The sequence below is a fragment of the Oncorhynchus gorbuscha genome, linkage group LG14, assembly GCF_021184085.1.
Source record: "Oncorhynchus gorbuscha isolate QuinsamMale2020 ecotype Even-year linkage group LG14, OgorEven_v1.0, whole genome shotgun sequence".
Lineage (NCBI taxonomy): Eukaryota > Metazoa > Chordata > Actinopteri > Salmoniformes > Salmonidae > Oncorhynchus > Oncorhynchus gorbuscha.
In genome coordinates, this window is record NC_060186.1 from 12,457,228 (window position 1) to 12,470,573 (window position 13,346).

A 13,346-nucleotide genomic window follows, 5' to 3' on the forward strand; every position below is an offset into this window, starting at 1 on the left:
CCTCTCTCTCTCTACCTGTGCTTTGGTGATCTATCTGTTCCATCTGAGACTGGAGGAGTAGAGGCTTTTGGCTCTGTCTTGTCTTGTTGCCCCTGCATTATGTGTCTGTGTTGCCCTCCATGGCTGCTAAACTGGCGGGTCATTGTGCCCCCTGCCCCCCTTTCTTCCCCCCCCACCCCTGTCTCTGTGGTGGCCCCTGCAGGCGGAGGAGCGCCACGGCAGCATCGAGGAACGCATGAGGCACCTGGAGGGCCAGCTGGAGGAGAAGCACCAGGAGCTGCTCAGAGTGAGTCATCCCCGGGGGACTATGCTAACATGCTAGGCTAGGTTATGCTACATGATGCAATGCCGCCTGTGTGCTGACCATGGGCAGCCTAGCGTGCTAGCTGCCATAAGGCAAGTATGCTAGGCTAGGTTATTCTACATGATGCTACATTCCACCTATTCACTGACCATGGGCAGCCTAGCATACTAGCTGCCATAAGGCTAGTATGCTAGATTAAGCTACATGCTGCTATATTCTGCTTTTGAAAGTCACACACTTTGTATTTTTTGTCCCCCTCAGGCTCGGCAGAGAGAAAAGATGAACGAGGAACACAACAAGCGCCTGTCGGACACGGTGGACAGACTTCTCACAGAGTCCAACGAACGCCTTCAGCTCCACCTGAAAGAGAGGATGGCTGCTCTGGAGGAGAAGGTTAAACATGGAGACCACATCAATACCAATATGTCCTAAAGTTTTATTTCAGATGAATTTGAGCAAATGTCCATAGATTGACTGGAATACTTCCCTTTCCATTTCAGAACGTGTTAATACAAGACTCGGAAGGCTACAGAAAACAGTACGAGGATTCAATCCATGATAAAGTACGTCCCCCCCGGATCAGAAATGATTCCGTTTTTCTCTCCCTCAGTTTTTAATTTTACTCGAGGTTGGTTTAATAAAGTGTTTTTTATAGATAAATAATGATCTGGGTGTTGGACTTTAGGTTTCAGTTGTTATTATCTTCTCCATTGAATATTCACAATAAACCGTTGCTCTCGGTTCAGATAGTGAGATAGAAATCCATAACCAGGCAGAGAGTACGAGAACTGACGAGCAAGTGCTGTCCAATCATGTTGTGGAGATTGAAATCCAGGGTTTTACGGTAATGAATAAGAAACTTCACAAGGTTTTCTGTACACCTCATGTTGTCCCTGTTTCCCGGCTTCCCTCCAGACTCATCTGGCAGATGAGATAGACAAGCTGAGATCAGAGTTGGACCAGTTCCGACTGAGAACAGGCTCACTCACAGAACCCACTCTGTCACGGTATGGGTGAGTTTGTAGGACTGTGTGTGTGTGTGTGTGTGTGTGTGTGTGTGTGTGTGTGTGTGTGTGTGTGTGTGTGTGTGTGTGTGTGTGTGTGTGTGTGTGTGTGTGTGTGTGTGTGTGTGTGTGTGTGTGTGTGTGTGTGTGTGTGTGTGTGTGCATATGCACTGAGTGTACAAAACATTATGAACACCTTCTTAATATTGAGTTGCACCCCCCCCCCCTTGCCCTCAATTTGTCGGGGCATGGACTCTACAGGGTGTTTACAGTTGTGTCAGGTTGGCTGGATGTCCTTTGGGTGGTGCATCATTCTTGATACACACGGGAAACTGTTGAGCGTGAGAAACCCAGCACAGTTGCAGTTCTTGACACAAACCAGTGCCTCTGGCACCGACTACCATATCCTGTTCCAATGCACTTTATCCTTTGTCTTGCCCATTGGCACACATGGCACACAAGGGATCATGGCTGTTACCTGAACTCACCAGGTCATTCTATGTCATGGAAGGGGCATGTGTCCTTAATGTTTTGTACTCTCACTGTAGTGTGTGTGTGTGTGTGTGTGTGTGTGTGTGTGTGTGTGTGTGTGTGTGTGTGTGTGTGTGTGTGTGTGTGTGTGTGTGTGTGTGTGTGTGTGTGTGTGTGTGTGTGTGTGTGTGTGTGTGTGTGTGTGTGTGTGTGTGTGTGTCTGGTTGGGGGATTCCTTTTATATAGATATCCTACAGAAACCCTCAGAAATAATGTGGCATGTCTCTGTTTATTCAAGATGGAGTAGTGACAGAACATAACTGTAACATTTTCCCAACATCTCCATTTAGATTCAGCTACATTTCTCTGAGATGGTTAGAGATAGTATCACTACACAGATCATTCTGCTTCCCTCCAATACCTACATTTAAATTCAATTTTATTTTTCCACTGACAAAATGTGTGATGAAGTCCAATAACTTGGCTAGAGTTCTGTGATGACAGCAGCTGTCATGATCTCCTGATTGTCCTCTTCAGTCACAACTCATTAAAAAAGCAATTTGCCACCGGTTGAAAACCACACAAGCACTGACTGTTGATTCCTTACAAATTGTCTGATGCGACACACCACTGTCTTCCTACTAGATAAACAAACAGGCCATTTTAAGCAAGCAGATCCTCTTGGTTTTGGCATTATTCTTTGCACAATATCTGCGATTTCAGTGCTGCCTTTGAACAAACTTGATGTTACGGTGTCTGACATGCATGTTCTCTCTCTCTCTCTCTGTGTTTCTGTCTCTCATCTATCTATCTATCTATCTATCTATCTATCTATCTATCTATCTATCTATCTATCTATCTATCTATCTATCTATCTATCAGGTCTCACCTGGACACGTCGGGGGAGCTCCGCTTCTCCCTGGGCTCCCTGGCTGAGACCCAGTCAGACCACTACCGGTCAGCCAAGGTCATCCGCAGGCCCAGGAGAGGACGCATGGGTCTCCACAGGGACGAGAGCAAGGTCAGGATCTAGTCTTTCTCTGGTCAGCCCTGGCTGAGGTAGAGGCAGTACCAGGTCTATTCTATCCATTAAGCCAGGAGAGCTTAAACAAGTCCAGATAAAGTCTTTGAACTCAGGTCTGTATGACATACATGGTTGCATGGAGCCAGACTGTTAGCATTAGCACGACAGAGGGAAAACTGTTGGAGATGGGTATGATTGGTTAGCATTAGCATGACAGAGGGAAAACTGTTGGAGATGGGTATGATTGGTTAGCATTAGCACGACAGAGGGAAAACTGTTGGAGATGGGTATGATTGGTTAGCATTAGCACGACAGAGGGAAACCTGTTGGAGATGGGTATGATTGGTTAGCATTAGCACGACAGAGGGAAACCTGTTGGAGATGGGTATGATTGGTTAGCATTGCCTTTGATGATCAGTGTTATAAATTGCTACTGTTACAGTGTCTCAGGATTGTAACATAAATCACCATGAAGACTGAAATAACCTGGAGATAAATACTGACATTCAGCATTAATCTTAGAAGCTTGTTTCAGCATGTTTTTTTTTTAAATTAAAAACTATTTAATGGCTTATTAAAATACTTTGGGGTGTATTAAAAGTCAAGCCTCATTATTTTGTCTGAAGAAAGGAGAATTATGAGACATTTTAGGCTCCCTGAAGCTGACAGCTTTACTTAGCCAATTATTTTATCAAACCAAAATACTGCATTGAATGCATTAATTATAATGTGTGCTGTAATATTTGTACAGTGCAAAAAAATATTCAAGTCTCTTTACATAAAACTTTCACATCTCTCTACAGTTATGTCATCCTGCCCATGATCTTTTACCAGGATTACCTCAAGAACACTCCCTTCCCTTGATTACTGCACACTTCTGTATCTGTGAACCCTCCCTCCCCTACAGGCTAAGTCACTGGGGGAGCACGAGTGGCGCTCTCAGCAGCTAGGCATCCTGGGTAGCCACCCCTTTGAGAGTGAGATGTCTGACATGTCGGACATTGATGACGATGACCGGGAGACCATGTTCAGCTCCATGGACCTGCTGTCCCCCGGCGGTCACTCAGACGCCCAGACCCTAGCCATGATGCTGCAGGAGCAGCTGGACGCCATTAACAAAGAGATACGGTACAAGACCTTAACCCTGCTCTTATTGGACAGACCATGCTAGGGACCAGACATTTACCTGACTTTAACCCTACTCTTATTGGACAGCCCATGCTAGGGACCAGACATTTACCTGACTTTAACCCTACTCTTATTGGACAGACCATGCTAGGGACCAGACATTTACCTGACTTTAACCCTGCTCTTATTGGACAGACCATGCTGGGGACCAGACATTTACCTGACTTTAACCCTGCTCTTATTGGACAGACCATACTAGGGACCAGACATTTACCTGACTTTAACCCTGCTCTTATTGGACAGACCATGCTGGGGGGTACCTGACTTTAACCCTGCTCTTATTGGACAGACCATACTAGGGACCAGACATTTACCTGACTTTAACCCTGCTCTTATTGGACAGACCATGCTAGGGACCAGACGTTTACCTGACTTTAACCCTGCTCTTATTGGACAGACCATGCTGGGGACCAGACATTTACCTGACTTTAACCCTGCTCTTATTGGACAGACCATACTAGGGACCAGACATTTACCTGACTTTAACCCTGCTCTTATTGGACAGACCATGCTGGGGACCAGACATTTACCTGACTTTAACCCTGCTCTTATTGGACAGACCATGCTGGGGACCAGACATTTACCTGACTTTAACCCTGCTCTTATTGGACAGACCATGCTAGGGACCAGACATTTACCTGACTTTAACCCTGCTCTTATTGGACAGACCATGCTAGGGACCAGACATTTACCTGACTTTAAACCTGCAGTTATTGGACAGACCATACTAGGGACCAGACATTTACCTGACTTTAACCCTGCTCTTATTGGACAGACCATGCTAGGGACCAGACATTTACCTGACTTTAACCCTGCTCTTATTGGACAGACCATGCTAGGGACCAGACATTTACCTGACTTTAACCCTGCTCTTATTGGACAGACCATGCTGGGGACCAGACATTTACCTGACTTTAACCCTGCTCTTATTGGACAGACCATGCTAGGGACCAGACATTTACCTGACTTTAACCCTGCTCTTATTGGACAGACCATACTAGGGACCAGACATTTACCTGACTTTAACCCTGCTCTTATTGGACAGACCATGCTGGGGACCAGACATTTACCTGACTTTAACCCTGCTCTTATTGGACAGACCATGCTGGGGACCAGACATTTACCTGACTTTAACCCTGCTCTTATTTTAGGGACCAGACATTTACCTGACTTTAACCCTGCTCTTATTGGACAGACCATGCTAGGGACCAGACATTTACCTGACTTTAAACCTGCAGTTATTGGACAGACCATACTAGGGACCAGACATTTACCTGACTTTAACCCTGCTCTTATTGGACAGACCATGCTAGGGACCAGACATTTACCTGACTTTAACCCTGCTCTTATTGGACAGACCATGCTAGGGACCAGACATTTACCACTTTAACCCTGCTCTTATTGGACAGACCATGCTGGGGACCAGACATTTACCTGACTTTAACCCTGCTCTTATTGGACAGACCATGCTGGGGACCAGACATTTACCTGACTTTAACCCTGCTCTTATTGGACAGACCATGCTAGGGACCAGACATTTACCTGACTTTAACCCTCCTCTTATTGGACAGACCCTAGGGACCAGACATTTACCTGACTTTAACCCTACTCTTATTGGACAGACCTGCTAGGGACCAGACATTTACCTGACTTTGGCGCTCTTATTGGACAGACCATGCTAGGGACCAGACATTTACCTGACTTTAACCCTACTCTTATTGGACAGACCATGCTAGGGACCAGACATTTACCTGACTTTAACCCTGCTCTTATTGGACAGACCATGCTGGGGACCAGACATTTACCTGACTTTAACCCTGCTCTTATTGGACAGCCCATGCTAGGGACCAGACATTTACCTGACTTTAACCCTGCTCTTATTGGACAGCCCATGCTGGGGACCAGACATTTACCTGACTTTAACCCTACTCTTATTGGACAGACCATGCTAGGGACCAGACATTTACCTGACTTTAACCCTGCTCTTATTGGACAGCCCATGCTAGGGACCAGACATTTACCTGACTTTAACCCTGCTCTTATTGGACAGCCCATGCTGGGGACCAGACATTTACCTGACTTTAACCCTGCTCTTATTGGACAGCCCATGCTGGGGACCAGACATTTACCTGACTTTAACCCTGCTCTTATTGGACAGACCATGCTAGGGACCAGACATTTACCTGACTTTAACCCTGCTCTTATTGGACAGACCATGCTAGGGACCAGACATTTACCTGACTTTAACCCTGCTCTTATTGGACAGACCATGCTGGGGACCAGACATTTACCTGACTTTAACCCTGGACAGACCATCTAGGGACCAGACATTTATTGGACAGACCATGCTAGGGACCAGACATTTACCTGACTTTAACCCTGCTCTTATTGGACAGACCATGCTAGGGACCAGACATTTACCTGACTTTAACCCTGCTCTTATTGGACAGCCCATGCTAGGGACCAGACATTTACCTGACTTTAACCCTGCTCTTATTGGACAGCCCATGCTAGGGACCAGACATTTACCTGACTTTAACCCTGCTCTTATTGGACAGCCCATGCTAGGGACCAGACATTTACCTGACTTTAACCCTGCTCTTATTGGACAGACCATGCTAGGGACCAGACATTTACCTGACTTTAACCCTGCTCTTATTGGACAGACCATGCTAGGGACCAGACATTTACCTGACTTTAACCCTGCTCTTATTGGACAGACCATGCTAGGGACCAGACATTTACCTGACTTTAACCCTGCTCTTATTGGACAGACCATGCTAGGGACCAGACATTTACCTGACTTTAACCCTGCTCTTATTGGACAGACCATGCTGGGGACCAGACATTTACCTGACTTTAACCCTGCTCTTATTGGACAGACCATGCTAGGGACCAGACATTTACCTGACTTTAACCCTGCTCTTATTGGACAGACCATGCTGGGGACCAGACATTTACCTGACTTTAACCCTGCTCTTATTGGACAGACCATGCTAGGGACCAGACATTTACCTGACTTTAACCCTGCTCTTATTGGACAGACCATGCTAGGGACCAGACATTTACCTGACTTTAACCCTGCTCTTATTGGACAGACCATGCTAGGGACCAGACATTTACCTGACTTTAACCCTGCTCTTATTGGACAGACCATGCTAGGGACCAGACATTTACCTGACTTTAACCCTGCTCTTATTGGACAGACCATGCTAGGGACCAGACATTTACCTGACTTTAACCCTGCTCTTATTGGACAGACCATGCTAGGGACCAGACATTTACCTGACTTTAACCCTGCTCTTATTGGACAGACCATGCTAGGGACCAGACATTTACCTGACTTTAACCCTGCTCTTATTGGACAGACCATGCTAGGGACCAGACATTTACCTGACTTTAACCCTGCTCTTATTGGACAGACCATGCTGGGGACCAGACATTTACCTGACTTTAACCCTGCTCTTATTGGACAGACCATGCTAGGGACCAGACATTTACCTGACTTTAACCCTGCTCTTATTGGACAGACCATGCTGGGGACCAGACATTTACCTGACTTTAACCCTGCTCTTATTGGACAGACCATGCTAGGGACCAGACATTTACCTGACTTTAACCCTGCTCTTATTGGACAGACCATGCTGGGGACCAGACATTTACCTGACTTTAACCCTGCTCTTATTGGACAGACCATGCTAGGGACCAGACATTTACCTGACTTTAACCCTGCTCTTATTGGACAGACCATGCTATTGGGACCAGACATTTACCTGACTTTAACCCTGCTCTTATTGGACAGACCATGCCCATGCTGGGGACCAGACTGGGGACCAGACATTTACCTGACTTTAACCCTGCTCTTATTGGACAGACCATGCTGGGGACCAGACATTTACCTGACTTTAACCCTGCTCTTATTGGACAGACCATGCTAGGGACCAGACATTTACCTGACTTTAACCCTGCTCTTATTGGACAGACCATGCTGGGGACCAGACATTTACCTGACTTTAACCCTGCTCTTATTGGACAGACCATGCTGGGGACCAGACATTTACCTGACTTTAACCCTGCTCTTATTGGACAGACCATGCTGGGGACCAGACATTTACCTGACTTTAACCCTGCTCTTATTGGACAGACCATGCTGGGGACCAGACATTTACCTGACTTTAACCCTGCTCTTATTGGACAGACCATGCTGGGGACCAGACATTTACCTGACTTTAACCCTGCTCTTATTGGACAGACCATGCTAGGGACCAGACATTTACCTGACTTTAACCCTGCTCTTATTGGACAGACCATGCTAGGGACCAGACATTTACCTGACTTTAACCCTGCTCTTATTGGACAGACCATGCTGGGGACCAGACATTTACCTGACTTTAACCCTGCTCTTATTGGACAGACCATGCTGGGGACCAGACATTTACCTGACTTTAACCCTGCTCTTATTGGACAGACCATGCTGGGGACCAGACATTTACTGCTCTTATTGGACAGACCATGCTTTAACTTTAACCCTGCTCTTATTGGACAGACCATGCTGGGGACCAGACATTTACCTGACTTTAACCCTGCTCTTATTGGACAGACCATGCTGGGGACCAGACATTTACCTGACTTTAACCCTGCTCTTATTGGACAGACCATGCTGGGGACCAGACATTTACCTGACTTTAACCCTGCTCTTATTGGACAGACCATGCTGGGGACCAGACATTTACCTGACTTTAACCCTGCTCTTATTGGACAGACCATGCTGGGGACCAGACATTTACCTGACTTTAACCCTGCTCTTATTGGACAGACCATGCTGGGGACCAGACATTTACCTGACTTTAACCCTGCTCTTATTGGACAGACCATGCTAGGGACCAGACATTTACCTGACTTTAACCCTGCTCTTATTGGACAGACCATGCTGGGGACCAGACATTTACCTGACTTTAACCCTGCTCTTATTGGACAGACCATGCTGGGGACCAGACATTTACCTGACTTTAACCCTGCTCTTATTGGACAGACCATGCTGGGGACCAGACATTTACCTGACTTTAACCCTGCTCTTATTGGACAGACCATGCTGGGGACCAGACATTTACCTGACTTTAACCCTGCTCTTATTGGACAGACCATGCTGGGGACCAGACATTTACCTGACTTTAACCCTGCTCTAATTGGACAGACCATGCGAGGGACACGACATTTACCTGACTTTAACCCTGCTCTTATTGGACAGACCATGCTGGGGAACAGACATTTACCTGACTTTAACCCTGCTCTTATTGGACAGACCATGCTAGGGACCAGACATTTACCTGACTTTAACCCTGCTCTTATTGGACAGACCATGCTGGGGACCAGGACTCTTATTGGACAGACATTTACCTGACTTTAACCCTGCTCTTATTGGACAGACCATGCTGGGGACCAGACATTTACCTGACTTTAACCCTGCTCTTATTGGACAGACCATGCTAGTGACCAGACATTTACCTGACTTTAACCCTGCTCTTATTGGACAGACCATGCTGGGGACCAGACATGTACCTGACTTTAACCCTGCTCTTATTGGACAGACCATGCTGGGGACCAGACATGTACCTGACTTTAAACCTGCTCTTATTGGACAGACCATGCTGGGGACCAGACATGTACCTGACTTTAACCCTGCTCTTATTGGACAGACCATGCTGGGGACCAGACATTTACCTGACTTTAACCCTGCTCTTATTGGACAGACCATGCTGGGGACCAGACATGTACCTGACTTTAACCCTGCTCTTATTGGACAGACCATGCTGGTGACCAGACATGTACCTGACTTTAACCCTGCTCTTATTGGACAGACCATGCTGGGGACCAGACATGTACCTGACTTTAACCCTGCTGTTATTGGACAGACCATGCTGGGGATGGATTAATAAAATCACTTCATTGTTGATCGGTAAAATATGCCTCTTAGTGCTTGACATGAGGGAGAGCTTCAGGGTGTCGGCCTAGCTATCTCCACCCCTAAAGCTGGCTCATCCTATCAGTGGGCTTCGTGCCTCAGATTTCTGTGGCGATGAAATTGAATTAATGAGACAGTAATTGATTGGATATCCAGGGATGTGTGTGGACACACTTGTCCTCAGGGCAGAAGCTTGTTGGCTCTTGTCTGCAGAGTGTGATGCCCTGTCTAGGTGAATTAAACACAAACCTCAGATACTGCCAGTTACAGTTCCTAGAAAAGCTGCGAGGAGCTGACACTTATATACTGTAGTTTTATTCAAGTATTGATAATTTACCCAGTTAGCTGTCAGAATAATCTATTGTATTAAGATGATTAACACTTGGTTAACATTGGGAGCCTGACACAGTTTGAAATCAAACAGCAGTATTTACTGGTTTGGGCTTATTCAAGATACAAGGTCTGTTACTTGCTTGTTAATATTGTACTGATCTTCTTGTCTGGTGATTAGCCAAGTATTATTTCACACAACCCTAAATTAACAACTCTTAAACTCTTAAAGTGAAGAGTTGTTAATTTACCTCAGGCCTTTATTGTTTTTTGCTTATAAGCAGAATCGATAGAGACATGCCTCATCAGGGTGATTATGCCGAGTTGGAATACGATTTCAGCTCCGATGGCAGAAAGCCCTCTGAATTAATTTCTAAACTAATTAGTGTTGTGAGGTAGTGTTATGAACCTATGTGGTTTATGGGTAATGAACTGGCTTTATGTCTCCCCGCGTTGTCTTTAAGAGGAGCCCTATGGGTCTGCAGTGGGGATTTCCATGAACATCCAGAGAATTGAACCACAAAGGACCAAGGGATTCTGAGAATTCTCAGAATCTTGTTGGATGAATGATCTTTCTATATATTCAGTGGCTGAATACAACTGTGAAATAAGTCTAATCAATCCCTCCCTCCCTCCCTCTCTGCCTCCCCCTCTACCTCTCTCCCAGACTGATCCAGGAGGAGAAGGAGTCGACAGAGCTGCGGGCGGAGGAGATAGAGAACCGTGTGGCCAGCGTCAGCCTGGAGGGTCTCAACCTCGCCCGTATGCACCACCCCGGAGCCTCCATCACCGCCTCAGCCACCGCCTCCTCCCTGGCCTCTTCCTCCCCGCCCAGTGGACACTCCACCCCCAAGTTGGACCACCGCAGCACCTCAGACATGGAGCGCATGGGTATCATGACACTGGTACGCTGTTGGGGTCAGAACGGGGTATGGGGGTTGTGTATGTGTGTGTAACGGATGTGAAACGCTAGCTCAGTTAGTGGTGGTGCGTGCTAAATAGTGTTTCAATCGGTGACGTCACTTGCTCTGAGACCTTGAAGTAGCAGTTCCCCTTGCTCTGCAAGGGCCGCGGCTTTTGTGGAGCGATGGGTAACGATGCTTCGTGGGTGTCAGTTGTTGATGTGTGCAGAGGGTGCCTGGTTCGCGCCCGGGTCGGGGCGAGGGGACGGTCTAAAGTTATACTGTTACATTGATGCTGTTGACCCGGATCACTGGTTGCTGCGGAAAAGGAGGGGTCAAAAGGGAGGTGAGTGTAACGGATGTGAAACGGCTAGCTAGTTAGCGGTGGTGCGCGCTAAATAGTGTTTCAATCGGTGACGTCACTTGCTCTGAGACCTTGAAGTAGTAGTTCCCCTTGCTCTGCAAGGGCCGCGGCTTTTGTGGAGCGATGGGTAATGATGCTTTGTGGGTGTCAGTTGTTGATGTGTGCAGAGGGTCCCTGGATCACGCCCGAGTCGGGGCGAGGGGACAGTCTAAAGTTATACTGTTACATGTGCATGTACGAGTGTATCCCAATCTTGGCGAAGGCTACCATAGCCGTATCGGGCTCTGTCTGTATTGTGGTGCAGGACAGGGCCAATAGAAGCACCTGGGATCAGCATTCAGTATGCTGTGTTTGGCCTCTCATTCTTTGTTCTCAGCCTTGCTCTTTCAATAGACCTCATACGACTACTTCACCTGAGCTGCCCTTGATTATGCTAGAACGGAGGGTAAACTCAATTTGATGGTAAACTAGTAACCTCAAATGACCCTGGACCAGTTTTCAAAGCAGCTCCGAGAGAGAGCCAGACGTAGATTTTTTTCATAAGCCAGCCACTTGTAAAAGCATGTATTGGCTTTCTTTCAACTTTATTTAGATGGTGTCCTTTCCTTGATGGATTGAGTTGCATAATCTATCTGGCTGAGTTTCATTACTCCTTCATTGTAGAGCTTGGCTTGGTTTGTGTGTGTTGTAGATACCAGGATGTGATAGACTGTGCTATGTTTGTTTACTATGTTTTAAGGACTTTTTTATACTTGCCACTATTGTCCTATTGAGCAATAAAAGTACTGTCTGTTAGGTCAGTAAAAGTACTGTCTGTTAGGTCAGTAAAAGTACTGTCTGTTAGGTCAGTAAAAGTACTGTCTGTTAGGTCAGTAAAAGTACTGTCTGTTAGGTCAGTAAAAGTACTGTCTGTTAGGTCAGTAAAAGTACTGTCTGTTAGGTCAGTAAAAGTACTGTCTACATTAGGTCAATAAAAGTACTGTCTGTTAGGTCAGTAAAAGTACTGTCTACATTAGGTCAATAAAAGTACTGTCTGTTAGGTCAATAAAAGTACTGTCTACATTAGGTCAATAAAAGTACTGTCTGTTAGGTCAATAAAAGTACTGTCTACATTAGGTCAATAAAAGTACTGTCTACATTAGGTCAATAAAAGTACTGTCTACATTAGGTCAATAAAAGTACTGTCTACATTAGGTCAATAAAAGTACTGTCTGTTAGGTCAGTAAAAGTACTGTCTACATTAGGTCAATAAAAGTACTGTCTATTAGGTCAGTAAAAGTACTGTCTGTTAGGTCAGTAAAAGTACTGTCTACATTAGGTCAATAAAAGTACTGTCTACATTAGGTCAATAAAAGTACTGTCTGTTAGGTCAGTAAAAGTACTGTCTACATTAGGTCAATAAAAGTGCTGTCTACATTAGGTCAGTAAAAGTACTGTCTGTTAGGTCAGTAAAAGTACTGTCTACATTAGGTCAATAAAAGTACTGTCTGTTAGGTCAGTAAAAGTACTGTCTACATTAGGTCAATAAAAGTGCTGTCTACATTAGGTCAGTAAAAGTACTGTCTGTTAGGTCAGTAAAAGTACTGTCTACATTAGGTCAATAAAAGTACTGTCTACATTAGGTCAATAAAAGTACTGTCTGTTAGGTCAGTAAAAGTACTGTCTACATTAGGTCAATAAAAGTGCTGTCTACATTAGGTCAGTAAAAGTACTGTCTGTTAGGTCAGTAAAAGTACTGTCTACATTAGGTCAATAAAAGTACTGTCTACATTAGGTCAGTAAAAGTACTGTCTGTTA

General features: G+C 45.6%; 1 protein-coding gene across 1 annotated transcript in view; it reads left to right on the forward strand.

Moving 5' to 3' along the window:
• The window catches only part of LOC123994452 (liprin-alpha-2-like), a 268,132-nt gene that overhangs the window by 215,662 nt on the left and 39,124 nt on the right, over nucleotides 1–13,346 (forward strand). Inside the window, 7 exon segments of the mRNA XM_046297053.1 lie at nucleotides 203–286; nucleotides 566–697; nucleotides 805–867; nucleotides 1,220–1,311; nucleotides 2,662–2,800; nucleotides 3,711–3,931; nucleotides 10,951–11,188. Coding sequence (XP_046153009.1) covers nucleotides 203–286; nucleotides 566–697; nucleotides 805–867; nucleotides 1,220–1,311; nucleotides 2,662–2,800; nucleotides 3,711–3,931; nucleotides 10,951–11,188 — 969 coding nt within the window.